This window comes from Panthera pardus, unplaced genomic scaffold (genome assembly GCF_024362965.1).
Source record: "Panthera pardus isolate Hobbes unplaced genomic scaffold, ASM2436296v1 HiC_scaffold_4, whole genome shotgun sequence".
NCBI lineage: Eukaryota > Metazoa > Chordata > Mammalia > Carnivora > Felidae > Panthera > Panthera pardus.
This window is the reverse complement of record NW_026526969.1, coordinates 103,095-127,717: the sequence shown is the minus strand read 5'-3', so window position 1 is coordinate 127,717 and position 24,623 is coordinate 103,095. Positions and strand designations below refer to the sequence as shown.

At 39.5% G+C, this 24,623-nt stretch overlaps 1 protein-coding gene across 6 annotated transcripts in view; it reads right to left on the bottom strand.

Moving 5' to 3' along the window:
* Positions 1–19,290, bottom strand: part of ZNF713 (zinc finger protein 713) — a 44,607-nt gene extending 25,317 nt beyond the window's left edge. For 2 of the 6 annotated variants that reach the window (XM_019421781.2, XM_019421785.2), the window contains exons 1-2: positions 16,440–17,386; positions 6,560–6,648 (exon numbers count right to left, since the gene is read on the bottom strand). In XM_019421781.2, the coding sequence (XP_019277326.2) occupies positions 6,560–6,648; positions 16,440–16,506 (156 nt within the window). In that variant the 5' untranslated portion in view covers positions 16,507–17,386. Of the gene's footprint in view, positions 1–6,559; positions 6,649–7,305; positions 7,822–8,721; positions 9,843–16,439; positions 17,387–19,066 lie in introns of those variants that run through there. The other 4 variants (XM_019421783.2, XM_019421782.2, XM_019421784.2 and 1 more) reach the window with 4 other exon arrangements.
* Positions 19,291–24,623: the final 5,333 nt, after the last annotated feature.

The following is a 24,623-nucleotide window of genomic DNA, read 5'->3' as shown; positions in this document are numbered from 1 at the left end:
AGTATGCCTTCGCTACTGTGCATGTACATGGGGCCATCTATAAAGAAAAAAGACCTCCTTACTGCAGGGAAAGCTGCAGGGAAAACTATCAAAAACAAGGAAGAAATACTAAAGCTTCTTGAGGCTGTTTGGCTCCCAGACAAGGTAGCTATCCTACACTGTAAGGGACACCAGAAAGGAGATGACCCCATATCTCAAGGAAATTCCCTGGCCGACAAAACAGCCAGAGCGGCCGCCTGTGGTGATCCAGGTGAAGCTCCTCCCTACACTATGACTCTTGCACCCCAGAGGGAAGCCTCCCCACCCCTGTACGCAAATGAGGAAAGAAGTTGGGCCTCGACAGAAGGGGGCACATTAAGCAAAGAGGGATGGTGGGTCATGCCAAATGGGCACATCTTTGTCCCGTTGTCTATGGGAAAACACCTAGTGAAGGAATATCACCAACTCATGCACCTAGGGAAAACTGCACCAGAGGCCATCCTCAAAAAGAACTACTATATCAGCCAGCTGCTGGCATTATGCCGAGCTGTCAGTGAACGATGTGTAACGTGTGCCAAAAACAATGCTTGGTCTGTCCCACGGCCCCCGCCTGGCACACAAAGGAGGGAGGCCACCCCTTTCGAAGATTTAGAGGTGGACTTTACTGACATACAACCAAATAAAGGATTCAGGTACCTTCTTGTAATCATCTGCACATATTCGGGATGGGTCGAAGCATTCCTGATCAGAATAGAATGAAGTCGCGAGGTGGCCAAAGCTCTTCTACGGGAGATTGTGCCTCGGTTTGGTCTACCCTTAACCATACACAGTGATAATGGACCTGCGTTTGTGGCAGACATTACACAAACCCTGACAAAATCCCTTAACATTACCTGGAAACTGCACACTGCTTACCGACCCCAGAGCTCAGGGAAAGTAGAGCAGATGAGTTGAACCCTCAAGGAAACCCTGGCTAAGTTCCACCAAGAGACTAATTGCCCATGGCCAGATTTACTACCGCTGGCCCTCTTGCATGCCCGATGCATGCCTGGGGCACTAGGATTCTCCCCTTTTGAGTTATTATATTGGTGACTCCCCATGTTTAGGAAAACTCTCAGGAGACCTACACCAGATTGGAGACAAGGGAATAAGAGAACAGCTCCAGACCTTGGGGGTAGTCCTAAACAAGTTACAGAGATACACCATAGAGAGGGCCCCAATTTCCTTAGGGACTCTCGTTCACCCCTTTCTGCCAGGAGACTCTGTGTGGGTCAAAGATTGGAAGAGGGAACGTCTTAAACCACGGTGGACTGGGCCTCATACTGTTATTCTAACAACTCCTACAGCCCTTAAAGTTTCAGGTATTACCCCATGGGTCCATCAATACAGAGTTAAGAAGGCCAGCTCAGAAGAACCCACAACTTGGCGAAGTGATCCAGATCCAGTCAACCCGCTTAAACTGGCCCTCAAAAGGGACACTGGCCCCTGAGACCTCCAGCCCTGCTCCAGCCACACCCTGGCTGTCCTGCGCATAGCAGAAGCTTGAGGAATCAACACGTGAACCTAGACCAGGGGTTTGGATGCAACTCTGCCAGCCCTTGCCCCTTACTGGTGTCATAGCACTAATCTTACATCTTTTAAAAATTATTTTTTTTACACTTATTTATTTTTGAGACAGAGCACAAGTCGGGGAGAGGCAGAGAGAGAAGGAGACACAGATTCCGAAGCTGGCTCCAGGCTCTGAGCTGTCAGCACAGAGCCCGATGCGGGGCTCAAACTCACGAACTTCGAGATTGTGGCCTGAGCCGAAGTTGGACGGTCAACCGACTGAGCCACCCAGGTGCCACCTAATCTTACTTCTTACTGTTGGGCTGATAGAGACTGCACCAACAAGCTGGACATGAGACAAAGGATGCATGCTGGGTATCACATACCTCCTCTGGATGGGAGGATTATTAAGTACTGCCTGCATATTATGATAACCTCTCTCACCCTCTCAACTGTTGCTTACCCACTTTGCTCCCAGGATTGTTATGTGACAATAAGGGGGTCAAGGGTGTTCAGCGCCTTCACCTCCCTCCACAAAGATTGCTACAAGGGAGAAACACTCACTCTCTGTCAGTCATCCGGTGCCCCAAGGACTAAGTATTGGACGCAGAGAGAACCCAAAATGTCAGGAACCCATGTCACAATAAGGGCCTCCAGAGAGGGAAGCTTGCTACCTTACCTTACCTTCCTCAATGAGGGATCTCGGACGGGGGAGGGATGCAAGACACGGCCCTTCAAAACTTATAAAGGATACCCAGGATAGGGTAATATAAGCCATAAAGGTGACCATTCCCCCAGCAGCCTACCAGGGTTTGAACCTTTCAGCCTTCAATCAGATGTTTACCAATTCCCCACTCCAGTGTTGGACTAACACTACTCTACAAGTCCTCCATAAAATAGATAATCACACCCAAACCTGCTGGATGTGTTTGCCCCTCAGCAGAAGGGCTTACTTAGCCACTCCTATCCATTTGACTTGTGAAGCTTCTGAAAATCTCAAAACCAACACTTCTGTCTTAATTGGACCCCTGGCCCCTGGGATCCGTCTCACAAATGCTGACAATCTAATCTGTACAGTCCCTGAAGGTATGAATGGTAACTCTCTATACAGAAGAAATATAACCTTAAAGAGGAATACAACCCTATGTTCAACCCCTGGGTTGTTCTATCTCTGTTCTAATTCGGCCTACCAATTGCTTAGAGGCCAACTGGACTCAGATATGTTATTCCGTCTTCCTAACCCCAGAGATATCCATATACACTGAAGATCAGTTCCTAACAGCCTTTAGCCCCAAGTCCTGGACTAAACAGGTAATCCTGCTACTCATTCTGATAGGAGCAGGAATTGAGACAGGAATAGGGACTGGAATAGGGGGCACAGGTTCATCCGTAGGACTGTACCATAGACTATCTCAAGAGCTGAATGAAGACATGGAACAGGTGGCAGATTCTCTGGTAACCTTACAAAGCCAAATAAACTCTCTGGCAGCAGTGACCCTCCAAAATGGGCAAGCCCTCAACCTCCTCACTTCAGAAAAAGGAGGGACTTGCATCTTTCTGGGGGAGGAATGTTGCTATTTCATAAATCAGTCAGGAATAGTTACAACTAAGGTTAAGGAGCTCAAGGAAAGAATTCAACATAGACAACAGGAAAATATCAATCAATGGAAAGGATGGGATCTCACGGATTGGGCATCCTGACTTTCTGCCCTGATGGGGCCTCTCCTCTCCATAATTTTACTTGTATCCATTGGCCCCTGTATACTGAATGCCATGATACATTTTATTGAAAACACTGTTGCTTGCCAAACTACTGCCCATATCTTAGCCTTCTGAGAGTACCAACCTGTAAAACTGAAAGGTGATGCCTACTAAAAGTTTTTTTAAAAGGCATCAAAAGGGGGAATGTTGGAGAAGTGGATAAAGTACACCAAAGATGGCTGATTGGACTAAAACAAACTCTGGTCTCTAGCTTAGAGACCCCTCCTCTGGGTTCTTCCTTTGTTTGCTGCGGCATGAAAACCAACCCCCCCTCCCCCAACACACACACAAATATGGAGGCTGATAACTATAAATTACCTTTCCTGCTCGCATTCAGGGCTCAGATCTTCCGAGAAACGGTCTCCTCTGAGCCCGCCGGTGTTAAATAAATCTCCAATCCACCAAGGTCTCCGAGTGTCGCTTGGTTTTTCTGCCAGCGTTCCAGCCTGATTCTGTAACAAACTGACTGAGCCACTCAAGGGCCCCTTCTCCACCTAGTTTTAAGTTATTATTTTCTATCATCTACAATGTGGTAGTAACTTCCTAAGTGGTTCTCTCCCCCTTCCTTTCTTGCCTGTCAAAAATTCATTTGTTATATAGCACACATCTGGGTGATCTTTAAAGTGGAATTCAGCTAATTATTATGTTACTGTCCTGCTTAAATTCCCCCAAGGCTTTCTACCTCATTTAGAATAAAACCCAAACTTTTCTTGCATAAGAAAGTCCTGCATACTTAGGCCATGTATACTTCTCCAAGCTTATCTCAAGTCATTCTCTCCCTCCCTCCACTCCAACAATGGTGGCCTTCTTTTAACTTCTCAAATATACCCATAGCTTTTACACATGATGTTAAATGCTCTTTTTCACTTACTTCTTTTAACACTTGTATAACCTTTACATTTCACCTTAAATTTCACTTCCCCAGAGAGTTTTTTCTTGATTCCCTAATGCACATTCACAGCCTCTTATTCTTATTTTGTATAATAAACACCTCAATTTGCAAGTGAGTGGACGTTTCTGTTAGACTCTAAGCAACTTGGATTTAGGAACGTCTATTTTGCTTACTGATGTATATCTGATGCCAAGCACAATTTCTGGTACATAGTAGCTGCTCAAAAAATACTTGATGAATTAACCATCTTTCTTTTTTCTTTTTTAAGTTTATTTTGAGAGAGAGAGAGAGACAGAGACAGAGACAGAGAGACAGAAAGCGAGCGCTAGCAGGGGAGGGGCAGAGACAGAATCCCAAGCAGGCTCTGTCCTGACAGCGCAGAGCCCAACACAGGGCTCAATCTCATGAATCATGAGATCATGACCTGAGTTGAAATCAGGAGTCTGTCACTTAAGTGACTGAGCCACCCAGGTGCTTCTGAATCATCTTCTTTCTTAACATAATAAGTGGTTCTGGAAAATGAAAACAAACTTCTTTGGCTAGAATGCCAAGAGGCAGATATGTCACCTTAGTTCTTGATGTCTTTCTATTCCTGTCTGTGGGGAGCCTTATAATTAAGAATAAACCTAATAAATCTATTCCCTGCAACCCAAAGATTCCCAAAGCACTAATGTACCAAATAAATGCTCAGCTCCAGCTGCCAGTCTTCTTATTGTCCCTGCTCTTGCACAAGTTTTATTTCCTGTCTGCAGTGCTCCTGTCTACTTCAGTCCCCAAATTCTACCCAATATCAGCACAAATTCAAACTCTATCTTCTTCATGAAGTCTACCCTCATCATTCTGGTCTCAAACAGATTTCACCCTTCTCTGAGTACCTAGTGTATTTTGTTGCATTCTACACTCATAGGAGCATCCAACATTACACTTTTGTAAGTGCTGTATGGTGTAGACCTGTAAAAATCTCCTCCAATGAATTTATTGGCTACCTACAGATAATGATTATTTCATATAATTTGGGACAAGAGAAGTCCTCCTGATGAGGGAAACAAAGACAAGAAAAATGTAGTTTAAATTAAATCCCCTCACAGCTTGCAGACCACTGATAGATACCAGAGACCTGTAGTGTATAACATTCTTCAAGGAGTTTGTGGCTGCCTTAATGCATTAATGTTTACATTTCATTACAATGTAAAAGCAACCTTATCTTGACAATAGCTAAGTCTTCAGGGTTCAGTAAGACCCTGCTTTCACCATACAGAAATTCCTTAGAAACTAATGTTTTCTTCATCTAACCCCGCTCCCTCCACAAACTTAAAAGTATATAATCAGTTGCTCCTCCCAATCCCAGTGCAGCTCTTTCTGCCCATGGGTCCTGTCCTCGTGCTTAAATAAAATCACCTTTTTGCACCAAAAAAAAAAAAAAAAAAAAAGTCTTGAGAATTCTTTCTTAGCCATTTGTTCATGAACCCCACTTCAAATTTCATCACTCCTATCTGAATTAATTGATACTGGTAGCTGGTGTGTTAAGCTAAAAAGCTTTTAAAGTTGAGATCCATAAAAGATATCTTAAACATTTTCATTTGAAATTATAAATGTATATTCATTTGCTCATCTTTCGATGCAAATCTAAGCCTCTTCTATGAGAGTGATTTTAATGATTGAATGCCCATACCCATAATACATCAGTTTTTGTTTCATTAAAGTGGAACAAGCAAGTGACACTTGGGAAATTATACAAGCGTAGAATCCTCTGAGATTTTTATAATTTTACTTCAGTGTTTTACAGTTTTCTCACACATAATTTGATAGCAATTTAAAAAAAGTGGCATTTATAAGGTCTTTCCAAAGCATTCAACTAGTTTTCATAGAAACAACTTCTTGTCATAGTTACACCTTATCAGTTTACATAATACTTAAATTATGGAATAGTAACAACAGGCTTAAACAGATTTTGTAAGAGATACAAGAGATTCTTGATAAACACTGTCTTGTAGCAGCTGTCCTCAGGTATATTTAATAATGTCATTAGCTCCAAGAAGTCATACTTGGGCATCATTCATTGTTTACAGAGAGAATGACAAGTGTTGTTTAAAGTCTGGTGAGCTGTTTAAGTAAAGGGTGATTAAAAGATAGTCAATGGCTTCTTTTGTTTCCTTTAAAATATCTAGAACAGACATCAGCCCGTGATCTGGTAAAAATGCTGGAAGGAGAGAAGAGTTATAAAGGGTATATAAGGCAAACGGGAAACATCTTACAGAGATTATCATTTGCCATAAAAGTCTAAAGGGCTCTGGATTCAAAACTGAGAACTGAAAAATAAAAGTGCCCACATTCTTAGAACTATAACAGCATTTCCGAGGAGAATAAAAGTGAACTTACCTGAGACCTGACTATCTGTGATTCATCATTCATTTCCTTCTCTTCCATGTTCCCTCTTAGGGAAAGTATAACATTCTGAGAGGGCATAACTAAGAAAAAGAGCAAAGAAGCATCTGGTCAATACATGACATTAACACTGACACTAACTCTTAGAGTTTTTGCTTTGTGTTAGGATGGCAGACAGTTTAGAGAGAAGCCCTCTAAGACATAAGCTCAAAGGCTGGATAACTTAACCGTGACATTCTTGCTCTTCCAACATACTGAGGAATTCAGTGTAGGACTTTCTCTTATTGTGGCATATGGGAAGCTCAAGGAAGTTCAGTGATTTTCAGCCCTGGCTACACACTTGGGGGATGTTCTAAAAATGCAAATGCTAAGATTTGGATAAATCCAGTATTATACAAATTGGTCTACGATGACCCTGGGCAACAGCATTTTAAATTCTAAAGTCTCCAAGTGACTTCTAAGTAAGGAGATGCAAACCACTGATATGAGCTGATAGAGAAAACATATGTTGAGAGCCTGATCTTATTTTTAAGGGGATACATTCATCCCCAAACTCAAACTCCAGGGATCTTCTCTAGTTTACTCTCTTTAAGCTGATCTTTCTGGGCTTTCTTGATCTTGGGGTTGTGAGTTAGAGCCCCATGTTGGGTGAAGAGATTACTTAAAAAGAAAATCTTTAAAGATGATTTTTTCTAACACACAAAGGAGATTTCACTCTTCTCATTTTTCAAAATGTTCACCTTCCTGTTTGAGTACATGGATTCAGTCCTCCACCAGGATTACTACACCTCTTTGCAGTTCTTAAGTTATAATGCCATCAAAGCTTTGCTTTCTTCTAGAAGGACAGTCAGGAGATACACCAGTACTAACAGCTTCAGTGTCCTTGTCAGTCCCTGAAAGCTGATTTTCCAATGCCTTATGGAAAACAATCACTCATTCCCAGGTATTAAAGGTGCCTCATCTCTGATGAGAACCTCAGGAGCCAATGGCTATCCACAAGAATGACTTCTCAGGGCAGCCACTCTCCGAATCTTGCCTTGTTCATGCAAGGTTGACATGTGGGGGTTCCTCAAGGTGGCTATTACCTTTTCCCCCTAAAGGCATCAGTCCTTCATGAACAGACTTCACTATGATACTCAAATCTCCCTTCTGACAGGAATCTTGTAAGATACTCTATCAGGTGTAGCACATGTAATGAGATGCACCAGTCTACAGAAGAAGTCCAGCAGTCTCAGTCACCCAGTGACCTAGAGAGTCTGTAAAGAAACATACTAAACTATCTATTCATACTTCACAGTATGGTGTGGAATTTTTAAAGACAATCAAAAAGCATTTCTAGAATTTCTCAGATTCACACATTACAAAAAGCAGATATATACAGATCCATCAACCAAAAACAAACTTTAGCTTTAGTTCTTACCCATCCTCTTAGAATAGAAAACATGTGGTCCGTGCCTAGTGAAAGATTTTCAGAAGACTTTCACCAACATCAACAACAGAGCAAAATGTCTTGATCTGCTGATAAGCATGAAAGAAAACATTCTTTTTTCTGTTCACAACGTTTGGCCTGAAAAATTTCTCTCAAAAGCTAGTGATGGTATTAAAGAATGAAGTCATTCCTGAGAAGTAAGTTTTTTTAAGAAGAGAAAATCACAGTTCCAGTGGAATGGCCTTGTTAGATGAGGAAGCCAATCACTGCCCAAGATAGGGCATGAATTCAACATTTTACAACCAGTTGACTAAGAGGTACACCTTTCGGGAGTAATTTAAAAGCATTTTAAGAATCAGGTCCTAGGGCGCTTGGGTGGCTCAGTTGGTTAAGTGTCCAAATTCAGTTCAGGTCATGATGTCATGGTTTGTGGGTTCAAGCCCAGCCTCGGGCTCTGTGCTGACAGCTCAGAACCAGGAGCCTGCTTCAGATTCTGTTTCCCCCTCTCTCTCCCCCTCCCCTGTTCTCTCTCTCTCTCTCTCAAAAATAAATAAACATTAAAAAAACCAACAACAGGTTCTATTTCACCAAGCAAAAGCTCTAAAAGTGTCCTATTCTCTGAAGAGCCAGACAGAATCTATGAGAATGCTTTGATGGTTTCAACCCAATCACCTCAAAACCACTTACAAAATAATAAATAATCACAATAATAAAAAACAGCATTTACCAAGTTAGGCAGAACAGGGTTTGTCCTTCATACGTGTGAACCCAAGGGGATAAAGAGCATGTCAAATATATATTGCTTGCAAACTTAGTTATTTGAGAATTTTCTTATGGCATCTGATGAGACTAAGTTTCCAGAGAACACACGTTGGAAGCACTGATTTAGTTCTCAGCTTTTTGGTTTAAAGGAGGATTCTGAAGCTGAAGATCATAGAACTAAGTGAAAAAGCTGGTTCTAGACCCTAGGTCTCCTGGTTCACAGCCCTAGGTTCCTTCTAGTATACTCTGAAGTTCTTCTTAGTACCTGTTCTCTCCGTTTTCATTTTTTAATCTGATCCCCTTCTCAAAATTTCCCTTTTAATTCCTGTATTGGAAACACACACACATAAAACCCCACAAACCAACCACTCTCCATCCCCAAACTGTGTGTAATTTTTTATACAATACACATGTAGTCCTTTTCAGAGAAGCCTGTGGTATCACCACAGGCTTTTTCAAATATGTAACCATGATGGCTTGGAAAGTAAGGAATTCCCATGACTGCCTAAGGAATACTAAAATTATAATCAATTCAGATGAAGAATGACTTCTGGCTTAATACCCTTTTTCCTCCAAGCTCTTCCAAAAATTTGAGTGAACTTCCTTGACCATGTATATATTAACGTATATATACATGTCCAGGTTCCACCCAAAAACTGTTGAGATGAAGTCCGGCATCTATACATTTTTTAAGTGCCTCACAAGTGATTTTGAAGCAAGCAGGAATTCAGAACCATTATCAGAGCCTCTAATTTTGTTAACTTCTTCAATGCCAGTGATTTTCACCATCATTCTACTTCTGTTACCCACTTCCGGTGCCATAGTAGTTCTGAAGTTTCTTCCCTTACAAAATGCTAGACTATGAATCGGGAAACCTTATGTTATAGACTGGATGGGGAAGAAAGTGAAGACAGGGGTGGCTTGGGGTGCCTGGGTGGCTCAGTCGGTTGGGTGTCCAACATCGGCTCAGGTCATAATCTCGCTTGTGAGTTCAAGCCCCACGTCAGGCTGGGTGCTGACAGCTCAGAGCCTGGAGCCTGCTTCAGATTCTGTGTCTCCCTCTCTCTCTCTCTGTGCCCCTCCCCCGCTCATGCTCTGTCTCTCTCTCTCAAGAAGTAAACATTAAAAAAAAAAGACAGGAATGGCTTAGTATAGGGGAAAAATAGAAAAAAAGAGCAATGTTTATCAAAGTGTGGTCTGCAGATCACTTGAATCACACAGCATTTGCTGAAAAGCAGATTCACTGGTTCAATCCCAGACCTAATGAAATGGCATCTCTGGGGGAGTATTCTTGACCCAGGGATTTGCCTTAAAAAATATTTCTTCTCTAGGATCAAACCATTCTCTCCAGCCTCCCTACAGGCCTGAATCTAGCATATATCTTCTCAGTCCTTGATCTGCAACTTCATCTTTCATTTTATTGACTCCTCCTGTCATAATTTAAAACCATTTAATATCTCTCCCAGCATTAAAAACTTTCACTGGCTATATGCCCTTTTGTAACTAATATCCATTCTTTTTTCAAGGCTACAACTCTTCAAAGGATTGTTAGTACTTGTCTCTGCTTCTTCACTACCCATTTATTTTTCAATTATCTATGATCTTTCTTCTGTTTTGCCATCAGCACACCGCTAAAATTGCTCTGGTTAGGAATGTCAACAACACTTTTGTTCATGCAATGGGGTTTATTACTTCCTGAGCTCTGATGGGTATCTGACATTACTAACAGCTGTGTTTTGCTTTATGTCCACAGTCTTTCTCAGCAGGCTATGCTCTAGTCCCTTTTCCTCTGCCTACCATTTACATTATGTTGTTCCTTAGGAGTTTTCAATATCTATCTTTGTTCCCTCCACAGGTGAAGTAAAGGAATCTTTAAAGGTATACAAATCTGATCATATCAGTCCCTTATTTGAAATTCTTCAGTGGCTCCCTACAGCTCTTAGGCTGGAATACAAAGCCATAAAAAACCCTGTGACCTGCTTCCTGATCTTTCAAGCCACTCCCCTGCTTGCTTCTGAGATTTCATCTACACAGCTCTGCTTTTAAGTCCTTAAATGTGTCCTGTGTGGTATCTCCCCTCCTCCACTCCAGATGATACTTACTCTTCCTTCAGGTCTCAGTTTAAATCAAGGAAGATTTTTAATATCACAGACATGTGAGGTCCCTCATTTACACCTTCCTTTTTTTTTGGTAGCACTTTTTATCATTGTAATTATTTGTAGTCATCATTTTTATTTATACCTCACCATTGTGTGATGTTAACCTCCGTGAAGACAGGAATCTTTTCTGTCTTATTTACTATTCCACTTTTAATACTTTCAGTATGTGGCTCATAGTAGGTACTCAGTATCTGCTAAATGAGTAAATGAAAGGGTTCTTCTGTTTCCTCTTCTATTTTTTATTTTTAACTTATTTTGAACCAATTTTAGACTTACGGTAAAGTTACAAGAATAATACACAATTCCCACATACAATTCACCCTACTTGTCCAAATGTTAATATTTTATATGCCTATGGTACAATGATCAAAACAAGGAATTTAAATTGGTACAATACTATTAATTCAAACTACTCAAAATTTACTAGTTTCTCTAGTAGTATTTTTTCTTTGATCCAGGATCCCACATGGAATTTAGTTGTTTTTTCCCTTTGTCTTCCCCAATCTGTAAGTTCCTCAGCCTTTCTGTCTTTCTTGAGCTTAATACTTTTGAAGAGTACTGATGAGTTATTTTGCAGTGTCCCTCAATTCGGGTTTGTCTGATGTTTTCTCATGGTTGGAATGAAGCTAAGTATTTTTGGCAAGAATAACACAGAAGTGATCTTTTATCTTTCTTAGTACATCGCATTAATGGGTTTATGATGTTGGTACACTTCATTAATGATAATGTTAACCTTTATCACTTGGTTAAGGTGGTGTTCACCTGGCTTCTCTACTGTAGAGCAACCATCTTTCCCTCTGTAGCTGATAAATATCTTGGGGAGATACTTGAAGATTATATAAATATCCTGATTCTTCTCAAACCCACTAACTTTAGCATCCATCAGTTTATCTTGTCTGCAACAGTTAGTAATATAGTGTTGGTCTAATGGTGATTTCCCTATTTCTCTCTTTCCCATTAACTTATTTATGTATATATTTTTAATGTTTATTTCTGAGAGAGGGAGAGGGAGCTGGGGAGGGGCAGGGAGACAGGATCTGAAGCAGGCTCTGCACTGTCAGCCAGCGCCTGACGCAGGGCTTAAACCCATGAACTGTCAGATCATGACCTGAGCCAAAGTCTGACGCTTAAGCAACCGAGCCACCCAGGTATACCTCCCACTAATTTATTAACTGGAATTTTTCTGCAAGGAAAAGCTGCTCCATATCTCTTATCATTTATTTACTAATTTATTTATGTCACTATGAACTCATGAATATTTTGTAAGCACCAATATTATCATTATTTTATTGCACAAATAGTTTTGGCTTTGGCCAGTAGGAGGCTCCTATGTTATTCTGACCAGCCTCTATCCTATTTTGAGCACTTCTTGGCACTGTAAGATGTTTCAAGTTCTTGTATTATCCCTGCCCAGCCCTAGAAATCAACTTCTCCGAGGAGCCCTAGTTCCTTCTATTGGAGAAGTGCTTAGAAACAAAGATCTGGGTGCTGGATCTGCACAAAGATCAGCTGTGCTCGCTGCTACTGGGGTATCATTGCTTCTAGGCCCTCTAGGAGAGATAGGACGCACGGACACACAGACACACACACACACACACACACACACACACACACACTGTATTCATCTATGTATTAAATGCCACAAGTTCATTATGACACCTCTGATTCCAATCCAGTACCTCAGCGCTCATTTTTAATCTTCCTCTTTTCCTCACTTCTTTCTTCAACAAAGAAGTTAGCAGTGAGGAAAGGAGGAAGATTGTTGGCTCTTAGTATTCACAATAGATTTACTTATTTGTTCAGTTTTGGTATATACATAAAGTAGTTTCAGAATTGACTCATACCCCTGTGACAAACACAGTTATTAACTGGAAATTACAGCATCTGTGTAGAGTTCTCTTTGTCTTTAGTTATACAGTATCTAGTCAAGATAGTGTTTTCTAAAGTAATTTAACTTTTTTCTTTGCCACTTCCTTCAGTGTGGTTATGTCATTCACTTGTAATACAGTTAGGTCCATTTGTTAGTACTTGTGTTTATTCTCTTCTATTTGTTCTCAGGTGGCTTCCTTCAGCTTTACCCACTGCCATGATTTCACTGATCATCTTTTTTGAGCTACATAACCACATATCTACCCAACCACCTTACTGGACATCCCCAGGCATGTGTCCCCCAGATCTCTCAAACCTAACATGTCCCAAACTCATTCTCTCTTAAGCCTCTTGCCATATATTTGCAATGAAGTATGCATGAACACCAACCCTATCGTCAAACTGATTGGGTTTGATTCCTAGCTCCACAACTTACGAGCTGTGTGAGTTTGGTTGTATAAGTTACTCAACCTTTCAATGTTTCAATTTCCTCATTTGTAAAACTAGTTATAATAGTACCTACTTCATGGGTTTGTTGCGGATTAAGTAAGTGAATATTTTGAAAATATTTAAAACAAAATGCCACATAGTAGACATATTTATATGTTACATACTGTTCTTTTTTTGTTTTGTTTTTTTTTAGTATTTATTTATTTATTTATTTATTTAAAAATGAAATGTATTGTCAAATTGGTTTCCATACAACACCCAGTGCTCATCCCAACAGGTGCCCTCCTCAATGCCCATCACCCAACCTCCTCTCCCTCCCACCCCCTATCAACCCTCAGTTTATTCTCAGATTTTAAGAGTCTCTTATGGTTTGGTTCTCTCCCTCTCTAACTTTTTTTTTTCCTTCCCCTCCCCCACGGTCTTCTGTTAAATTTCTCAGGATCCACATAAGAGTGAACACATGTTATCTTTCTCTGTATGATTTATTTCACTTAACATAACACTCTCCAGTTCCATCCATGTTGCTACAAAAGGCCATATTTCATTCTTTCTCATTGCCAAGTAGTATTCCATTGTGTATATAAACCACAACTTCTTTATCCATTCATCAGTTTGTTACATACTGTTCTTATTCTCCTGTTAAATTCCCTATCTCAATGAATAGCACCACCAAGCCTGAAACCTGAATGCCATTCCTGACCTCTCTTTCTTTCTTTCCCTTAGTCTCTCTCTTCAATTAAAGTCAAATCCTGGTAAATTTATCCCCTTAAATATGTAGTGAATGTCTCATCTTCTCTTCCACTACCTTGATTCAGGCCACTATCATCTCTCACTTTGACTACTTCTGCATCCATCAAACTGGTCCTTAACTTTAGTCCAGTATTTTCTTCATGCTGGAGCCAGAGTGATTTCTCTCTCCACACCTTTTCTCTATCTTGGAAACACCTTAATTTTATTTTCTGACAAATATTAAAACAAAAATTTTTGTAAACATAGAAAAGCAGAAAGAAAATCACTTATAATATCATTACCCAGAGATAACCAGTTTTTTGGGGATACATACTTCCCAGCTTTTTCTATACTAATTCTCACACATATTATAATATGGCATATGTCATTATCATATGTCTGATTTTATTTTCTGAAATCTGGGTTTTAATTGACAGTATTGTGTATATCACTTCAGGACAGAAAACAAAAATCTAAATATTCAAAAAACTAGGGTCATACAGTCTCTTCAACAAACGGTGCTGGGAAAATTGGACAGCTATGTGCAAAAGAATGAAACTGGACCACCTTCTTATACCATATGCAAATATAAATTCAAAATGGATTAAAAACCTAAATGTAAAACATGAAACTATAAAAATTCCAGAAGAGGGCACAGGCACTCGGACATCAGCTGTAGCAAAAGTTTTCTAGATAAGTCTTCCAAGGTAAGGGAAATAAAAGCAAAAATAAGCTATTGGGACTACATCAAAATAAAAAGCTTCTGCACATCGAAGGAAACATCAACAAAACTAAAAGGTAACCTACTGAATGGGAGAAAATGTTTACAAATGATCTATCTGATGAAGCGTTAGTATCCAAAATATATAAAGAACTTATACAAACAACTCAATACCAAAAAAACAAACAAACAAACAAACAAACAAACAAAAAAACCTCCCAAATAATCCAATTAAGGATGGGCAGAAGAAATGAACAGAAATTTCTCCCAAGAAGACATCCAGATGGCCAACAGATGCATGAAAAGATATTCAACATCACTCATCAAGGAAATGCAAATCAAAACTAGAATGAGGTGTCACTTCACACCTGACAGAATGGCTAAAATAAAAAGCACATGAAACAATAAGTGTTGGCTAGGATGCAGATAAAGGGGAAACTTCTTGCACTGTTGGGAATGCAAACTGGTGCAGCCACTGTGGAAGACATTATGGAGGTTTCTGAAAAAGTTAAAATTAGAACTGCCCTATGATCCAATGGCACTACTGGGTATTTACCCCCAAACACAAAAAAACACTAATTCAAGGGGATACATGCACCCCTGTGTTTACTGCCACACTGTTTACAGCAGCCTGTGTCTACAGATAGATCGATAAAGATGTGGCATATGTATGCAATGGAATATTAATCAGCCATCAAAAAAGAATGAAATTTTGCCATTTGTGACAGCATGGATGGAGCTAGACAGTATTATGCTAAGCAAAATAAGTCAAGTCAGAAAAAGATATATTCCATATGACTTCACTCACAGGTGGTATTTAAGAAACAAAACAAACAAGCAAAAGAAAAAAAAAAAAAGAAAGAAAGACAAACCAAGAAACAGATTCTTAACTATAAAGAACAAACTAAACTGATGGTTACCAGAGATGAGGTGAGTGGGGAGGGATGGTGAAATGGGTGATGGAGATTAAAGAGTAGGTTTATTATGATGAGCACTGAATAGTATATAGAATTGTCAAATCACTTATTGTACACCTGAAGCTAATATAACACTGTATGTTAAGTTTACTGGAATTAAATAAATAATAAAATAAAAGACAAAAGAAATAAAATAAAAAAGGAAAAAAATTTTAAAAAAATAGTGTCATGGTATATTCAATTGCTTGCAATACCCAAAACTTGTTTAATAAGTTAATTATTAATAGGCATTTAGGGAGCTTTATTTCTCTTTTCCTGTTATAGACTACAGCAAACATTATACAGTCTTGGCATAATTTTGTGTGATTATTTCTTTAGGATAGATTCCTAGAAGTGGAACTGCTGGATCAAAAGGAAGACAAAATACTATTAAGGAAGGTTGTACCATTTTACATATTAATCAACAATATATGAGAGTGACCATTAGCCAAGAATGATCAGCATTATTCTTTTTAAATATAATACATAGTATATAATTACTGCTTTAGAATGTAATTCTTAGATAACATGGGAGGCAGACTTTACATTTTTAGTTTTCATGTTTCTTCTTTCATAAATTACACTTTTGTGTAATTTGTCCACTTTTCTACCATTTCGCCTTTTCCACTAATTTGTAAGAATTCTTTATTACAAAGTGCAGAGTGCAGGAAAGGATGAACTAAGCAGGTCTGGGTGGTCCAAACTGTACATTTTAAGGCAAGGTTTGATCGTGGCCTGGTTCCTGAAAGATAATCTATAGCCTTGCAACACCCTGCCTTTTAAGAGTGTCTCTGTTTACCTGAGGCCTTGGGACAGGTCAGAAAGTTTATGCCAAAAGAGGATTTATAGTGGGATCCTTGGGCCATGTGGTATCAGCTTGCCTTCTGGAGAGACTGGAGACTGAAGGTCAGCAGCACAGGTGGTCAGCTATGCCTACATGAACAACTTCCGCTAAATACTCTGGATGCCAAGGTTTGGAGGAGATTTCCTGGTTGGCAATACTGCATACATGTTATTACATGTCACTTCTGGGAGGATGTAAATGCTAGCTGCGTGACTGTTATTGACAGAAGACAACTGGAAGCTTGTACCTGGTCTCTTCTGGACTCGCATTTTTTGTTGCTGATTTTAATGTGTATCTTTTCACTGTAATACTTATGCTACTGTACGTATAACAGTTTTGTTGAGTTCTGTGAGTCATTTTAGCAAATCATTGAACCTAAGGGTAGTCTTGGGGATCCCTGAACACAAACAGTAAACAGCAACTCCCTTGGTATAACATAAATAACAAATGTAGTCTTCTTGTTATCATTTGTCTTTTATTCTTTGCTGCTTTAAAAAAAAGTTAATTTAAAAATTTTCTGCATCATAAAACACTTTCCCCCCTGTGTAGATCTTAAGTTCATGTGAGGCTTTTGTTTTGTTTTTTCCTTACACAAGAAATAGCTTCTCGGTCTTTTGGCTAAGATCAAGTGTTTTTTCCTTACACATGTAATATATGTTCCAATTTTTTTTTACACATTCTACATGAAACCATAAGTATTCAAAACATGGGAATATACTGAGTAAGATGTGAGTGACTTTCAATCCCTCTTCTCTATTCGATTTCCCTCTCTGAAAATAAATCATTGCCAGTCATTTGGTGTACATCCTTTTCTGTGCATTTATGAACATATATAACCACATCCATACTTAATATGATGCACACTATATTACGTGCCATTGTTCTCTAGCATCCTTTATTCACTAAATGTCTTTATTCACTAAATTGTTCCTTGTTTGTTAACTTCAAAATAAACTACCTTATTCTATTTTATGGCAGCACAGTATTCCATTGTATGGATCTATCATAATATATTTAAGCATATCCCTAGTGAACATTTAAGCATACTTATTTCTCACAATTACAAATAATATTGAAATAAACATCTTTTTACACACTTTTTTACACATTTTGTACCTGTGCAACTATTTCTGCAGGACTGATTCCAGAATGAAATTTCTGAGCCAGGGTGAGCTCATTTAACATTTTGGTAGGTACTGTCACACTGCCATTCAAAGTGTCTTCCTCAATTTTACAACTGGGTCCTTCTCCTGGGCATTTCCCTCACACCTTTTATCATCAATATTTTTATATTTTTCCATTCTATTTTGTGAAAAATATCCTTGTCTTCATTTGCATTCTCGGGTTACTTATGAGGTTAAGCATTAGAAATTTTTGTTTTGTTTTGTTTTTTGGTTACCTGTATTCTATAAATTGCCTGTGCATACCCTTTGACCATTTTCCCTTTTTCCTTCTGTTGTTTCTTTCTTTCTTTCTCTTTCTTTCTTTCTTTCTTTCTTTTTGCTATTTACAGAGATTCTTTACATATTATGGACATTAATCCTTTGTCTCTTACACATGTTGCACATTTTTTCATGTCTCTTGTTTTTTAGCCCTTTGTTCTTTCTGAATACAGAAATTAAAATTTTTGACATAATCAAATGAATGAATTTTTCCCAGAGGGTTTTGTGTCATGTTTCAACAGTTTGGTATGGCTATAGCACGATGTGCAAGAGTGGACGGCAAAATATTATGCAATATTAAGATCATAACGGGCTTTGAAGGCACTTCTAAGAAACTAGATTATCCTGATGGCAACAAGTAAACGTAAACATTTTCAACAACACAGTGACTTTCAACAAACATTCCCTAGTTTAATAACTATCTGTTGAGCACCACTAAGTGCCACGATCAATTCTTTCTCTTAGAGAATTATAATTTTTGAACCTTTACATTTTTCACAATTGCAAATACGTCAAAAGAAATAGATCATTACTGTCAGAGGACATAATTAGGGGGCGTTTGCTCTGCCACATATTAAAACATACTTAACATTAAAACACAGTGCAAAAACTGTCAGAGCAGTGCAAGAAACTGTCTGGAAACATTTCCGAGTATATACACGCCTGCAGAATGTAATAGAAGTGTCATTTCAATTCAGAGGGAAAATGATTCAATAGATAATGGCAGGACAACTGGGAAAAAGGCTCATTTCTATCCAACACCTGACAACAAATTAATATCCAACATAATATAAGTACAAATGTAAACAATACATTTTTAAAATCCTTTAAAAACATTAGAAAAAAGTAAAGGTTAAGGTTTTAATAATCTTGAGATGGGGAAAAACTTTCCAAAAAATGACACCCACCCATGCCCACACCAAATAACAACTGCAGAAGATACCAGAGGAAAATATGTTTGTACTCTGGGGATGGGGCGGCCTTTCTATCAAAGAAGGGGCGCGGGTCTCCGAGGAGGAGGACGGCGCTGCAGAAGTACTCCGAGTTGAACGCGGACTGCGACCGCTCCCCGGGCACCCTTGGGCCGCCGCCCGCCCTTCCCCCTCGCCCGCCTCCGGGCCCGCGGCACGCCGCACTCACCAGCCTCCACAGACAAAGGGCGTTCGGGGCGGCTCCGCCCCCTGACGCCACCGCCGCCGGGCCCGACCTAGGCGGGACAGGGTGATGAGGGCCTTACGGCCTGAGCCAATGACGCCCAGCGGCTGGGTCCCTGGAGCTGGACCAGCCGCCGGCTCCAGGCCCGCTTTAACGGAAACCTTCCCGCGATGGCGACCGCGTCGCGCTGGCTGAAGCTCCCCGATACGCATGCGCCAGCGGCGCCCCAGGCAGAGCGCTTCCCACATGCTGGACTCGGAACTCCCACCCGCTGCCCCGGTCGGCTTTCTCCCGGGCAGCGCTCACCCAGGAGGCTCGGACCTCCGCCCCAGGCCTCGCAAAATTTCGCTTACCGGGGGTGGAAGTTGGGGTAGGGGTGGGAGTGAAGGTGGGGGGAAGAAAAGGGAAGGCCGAGGACCCTCCCATAGTCCCTGCCAATGGGAAACATCGTACTGCCCCGTTCCCCCGCGCTGTAGCTGCTGCGTCCCAAGGCGACGAGGGAAGCCCTCCTACTCCTCAGTCCCGGCATACCCCTCCCACCCTCCTTTTGTACTGAGAGACTCAAAATATAATTAATGATTGAATTCAATTTTCTGTTTTGTAATACAGGTCTACTGATGAGAAGAATGAAATTCTTTTAACAGGGATAACTTAATTGGGATTCAAAATGTTCTCCATCATCAAAATTGATTGCCATGGTTGATCTCTTAATGCCATTCTATATTTAACATATTTCATCTTTGAAAACTTTTCAAGTAGATAGGTACTGTCAAATACTAACATTCACAAGGTTATGATTTAAACGGAGCATGTTCATTGCTTGGAAGGTATTTATGGAATCCCATAATTTTCCTCTTTTTATATTTGCTTTTTAGCATGCTAAAAAAGGCAGATTAACCACTTCTGAATGAAGGTTAGGTGGCAGGCCTTCTCGACTGCACAGTTAAATGGATTGTAAAATACAGAAACGTCCTTTGCACTTGCATGGAGGATTTTTAAAATTAAATTTTAATTCCAGTCTAGTTAATATACCATGCTATATTAGTTTCAGGTGTACAATATAGTGATTCAATAGTTCTATATATTACTCAGTGCTCATCAAGATAACTGCATTTTTGTCCCCTTCACCTATTTTACTCATCCCACACCCACCTCCTTTCTGGTAACTATCAGTTCTGTATAATTAAGAGTCTGTTTCTTGGTTAGTCATTTTTTTTCTCCCTGTGCTGTTTGTTTTGTTTCTTAAATATCACGTATGAGTGAAACCATATGGCATTTGTCTTTCTTCGAATTGACATATTTTTCTCACTAGCTCCATCCATGTTGTTGTAAATGACAAGATTTCGTTGTTATATCTCAGTAATAGTCCATTGTACATATATACAAGTATATATATACTTTGGCTGTTTCCATAACTTGGTTACTGTAGATAATGCTGCTGTAAACATAGGGGTGCAGGTCTCCATTTGAATTAGTGTTTTTGTATTATTTGGGTCAATACTGCAATTGCTAAATCATAGGGTAGTTCTATTTTTTTCTCTTTATTTTTATTTTTATTCATTTATTTATTTTATATTAAATATAATTAATTGTAAGATCGGTTTCCATACAACACCCAGTGCTCATCCCAACAGGTGCCCTCCTCAATGCCCATCACCCACTTTCCCCTCCCCTCCACCCATCATCAACCCTCAGTTTGTTCTCCGTATTTAAGAGTCTCTTATGGTTTGCCTCCTTCCCTCTTTGTAACTTTTTTCCCCCCTTCCCCTCCCCCCTGGTCTTCTGTTGAGTTTCTCAGGATCCACATAAGAGTGAAAACGTATGGTATCTGTCTTTCTCTGTATGACTTAATTCACTTAGCATAACACTCTCCAGTTCCATTCACGTTGCCACAAGTGGCCAGATTTCATTCTTTCTCATTGCCACGTAGTATTCCATTGAATATATAAACCACATCTTCTTTATCTGTTCATCAGGTGATGGACATTTAGGCTCTTTCCATAATTTGGCTATTGTTGAAAGTGCTGCTATAAACATTGGGGTACAGGTGACCCTATGCATCAGTACTCCTGTATCCCTTGGGTAAATTCCTAGCAGTGCTATTGCTGGGTCATAGGGTAGATCTATTTTTAATTTTTTGAGGAAACTCCACTCTGTTTTCCAGAGTGGCTGCACCAGTTTGCATTCCCACCAACAGTGTGAGAGGGTCCCCATTTTTCCACATCCTTGCCAGCATCTATAGTCTCCTGATTTGTTCATTTTAGTCACCCTGACTGGTGTGAGGTGGTATCTGAGTGTGGTTTTGATTTGTATTTCCCTGATGAGGAGTGACATTGAGCATCTTTTCACGTGTGTGTTGGCCATCTGGATGTCTTCTTTAGAAAAGTGTCTATTCATGTTTTCTGCCCATTTCTTCACTGGATTATTTGTTTTTTGGGTGTGGAATTTGGTGAGTTCTTTATAGATTTTGGATGCTAGCCCTTTGTCCGATATGTCATTTGCAAATATCTTTCCCCGTTCCATTGGTTGCCGTTTAGTTTTGTTGATTGTTTCCTTTGCAGTGCAGAAGCTTTTTATCTTGATGAGGTCCCAATAGTTCATTTTTGCTTTTAATTCCCTTGCCTTTGGAGATGTGTCAAGTAAGAAATTGCTGTGGCTGAGGTCAAAGAGGTTTTTTCCTGCTTTCTCCTCCAGGGTTCTGATGGTTTCCTGTCTCACCTTCAGGTCCTTCATCCATTTTGAGTCTATTTTTGTGAATGGTGTGAGAAAGTGGTCTAGTTTCATTCTTCTGCACATTGCTGTCCAGTTCTCCCAGCACCATTTGCTAAAGAGACTGATTTTTTCCCACTAGATACCCTTTCCTGCCTTGTCAAAGATTAATTGGCCATACATTTGTGGGTCCACTTCTGGAGTCTCTATTCTATTCCATTAGTCTATGTGTCTGTTTTTGTGCCAATACCATACTGTCTTGATGATTACAGCTTTGTAGTAAAAGCTAAAGTCTGGGATTGTGATGCCTCCACTTTGGTCTTCTTCTCCAATATTACTTTGGCTATTCGGGGTCTTTTGTGGTTCCATACAAATTTTACGATTGCTTATTCTAGTTTCGAGAAGAATGCTGATGCAATTTTGATTGGGATTGCATTGAATGTGTAGATAGCTTTGGGTAGTATTGACATTTTAACAATATTTATTCTTCCAATCCAAGAGCACAGAATGTTTTTCCATTTTTTTGTATCTTCTTCAATTTCCTTTATAAACTTTCTATAGTTTTCAGCATACAGATCTTTTACATCTTTGGTTAGATTTATTCCTAGGTATTTTATGACTCTTGGTGCAATTGTGAATGGGATCAGTTTCTTTATTTCTATTTCTGTTGCTTCATTATTGGTGTATAAAAATGCAACCGATTTCTGTACATTGATTTTGTGCCCTGCAATTTTGGTGAATTCATGTATCAGTTCTAGCAGACTTTTGGTGGAGTCTTTGGGTTTTCCATGTAGAGTATCATGTCATCTGTGAATAGTGAAAGTTTGACAACATCTTTGCCAATTTTGATGTCTTTGATTTCCTTTTGTTGTCTGATTGCTGATGCTAGGACTTCCAATATTATGTTAAACAAGAGTGGTCAGAGTGGACATCCCTGTCGTGTTTCTGATCTCAGGGGGAATGCTCTCAGTTTTTCTCCATTGAGGATGATATTAGCTGTGGGTTTTCATAAATGGCTTTTTATGATGTTTAAGTATGTTCCTTCTATCCCAACTTTCTCGAGGGTTTTTATTAAGAAAGGATGCTATATTTTGTCGAATGCTTTTTCTGCATTGATAGACAGGATCATATAGTTCTTATCTTTTCTTTTAATAATGTGATGTGTCACATTGATTGATTTGCGAATATTGAACCAGCCCTGCAGCCCAGGAGTGAATCCCACTTGATCATGGTGAATAATTCTTTTCATATGCTGTTGAGTTCTATTTGCTGGTATCTTGTTGAGAATTTTTGCATCCATATTCATCAGGGATATTGGCCTGTAGTTCTCTTTTTTTTCTGGGTCTCTGGTTTGGGAAGGAAAGTAATGCTGGCTTCATAGAATAAGTCTGGAAGTTTTCCTTCCCTTTCTATTTTTTGGAACAGCTTGAGAAGGATAGGTATTATCTGTGCTTTAAATGTCTGGTAGAATTCCCCAGAAAAGCCGTATGGTCCAGGGCTCATATTTGTTGGGAGATTTTTGATAACTGATTCAATTTCTTTACTAGTTATGGGTCTGTTCAAATTTTCTATTTCTTCCCGTTTGAGTGTTGGTAGTGTGTGGGAGTTTAGAATTCGTCCATTTCTTCCAGGTTGTCTTTTTGTTGGCATACAATTTTTCATAGTATTCCCTGATAATTGCTTGTAATTCTGAGGGATTGGTTGTAATAATTACATTTTCATTCGTGATTTTATCTACTTGGGTCCTCTCTCTTTTCTTTTTGAGAAGCCTGGCTAGGGGTTTATCAGTTTTGTTTATTTTTTCAAAAAACCAACTCGTGGTTTCATTGATCTGTTCTACTGGTTTTTTTAGATTCTATATTGTTTATTTCTGCTCTGATCTTTATTATGTCTCTTCTGCTGGGTTTGGGTGTCTTTGCTGTTCTGCTTCTAGTTCCTTTAGGTGTGCTGTTAGATTTTTGTATTGGGGATTTTTCTTGTTTCTTGAGATAGGCCTGGATTGCGATGTATTTTCCTCTCAGGACTGCCTCTGCTGCATCCCAAAGCTTTTGGATTGTTGTATTTTCATTTTCATTTGTTTCCATATATTTTAAATTTCTTCTCTAATTGCCTGGTTGACCCACTCATTCTTTAGTAGGGTGTTCTTTAACCTCCATGCTTTTGGAGGTTTTCCAGACTTTTTCCTGTGGTTGATATCAAGTTTCATAGCATTGTGGTCTGAAAGTGTGCATGGTATGATCTCAATTCTTATACTTATGAAGGGCTGTTTTGTGACCCAGTATGTGATCTATCTTGGAGAATGTTCCATGTGCACTCGAGAAGAAAGTATATTGTGTTGCTTTGGGATGCAGAGTTCTAAATATATCTGTCAAGTCCATCTGATCCAATGTATCATTCAGGATCCTTGTTTCCTTACTAATCCTGTGTCTAAATGATCTATCCATTGTTGTAAGTGGAGTATTAAAGTCACTGCAATTACCACATTCTTATCAATAAGGTTGCTTATGTTTGTGAGGAATTGTTTTATATATTTGTGGGCTCCCGTATTTGGCATATAGACATTTATAATTGTTAGCTCTTCCTTATGGATAGACCCTGTAATTATTATATATTTCCCTCCTTCATCTCTTGTTGCAGCCTTTAATTTAAAGTCTAGTTTGTCTGATATAAGTATGGCCACTCCAGATTTCTTTTGACTTCCAGTAGCATGATGGATAGTTCTCCATCCCCTCACTTTCAATCTGAAGGTGTCCTCAGGTCTAAAATGAGTCTCTTGTAGACAGCAAATAGATGGGTCTTGTGTTTTTTTTTTTATCCATTCTGATACCCTATG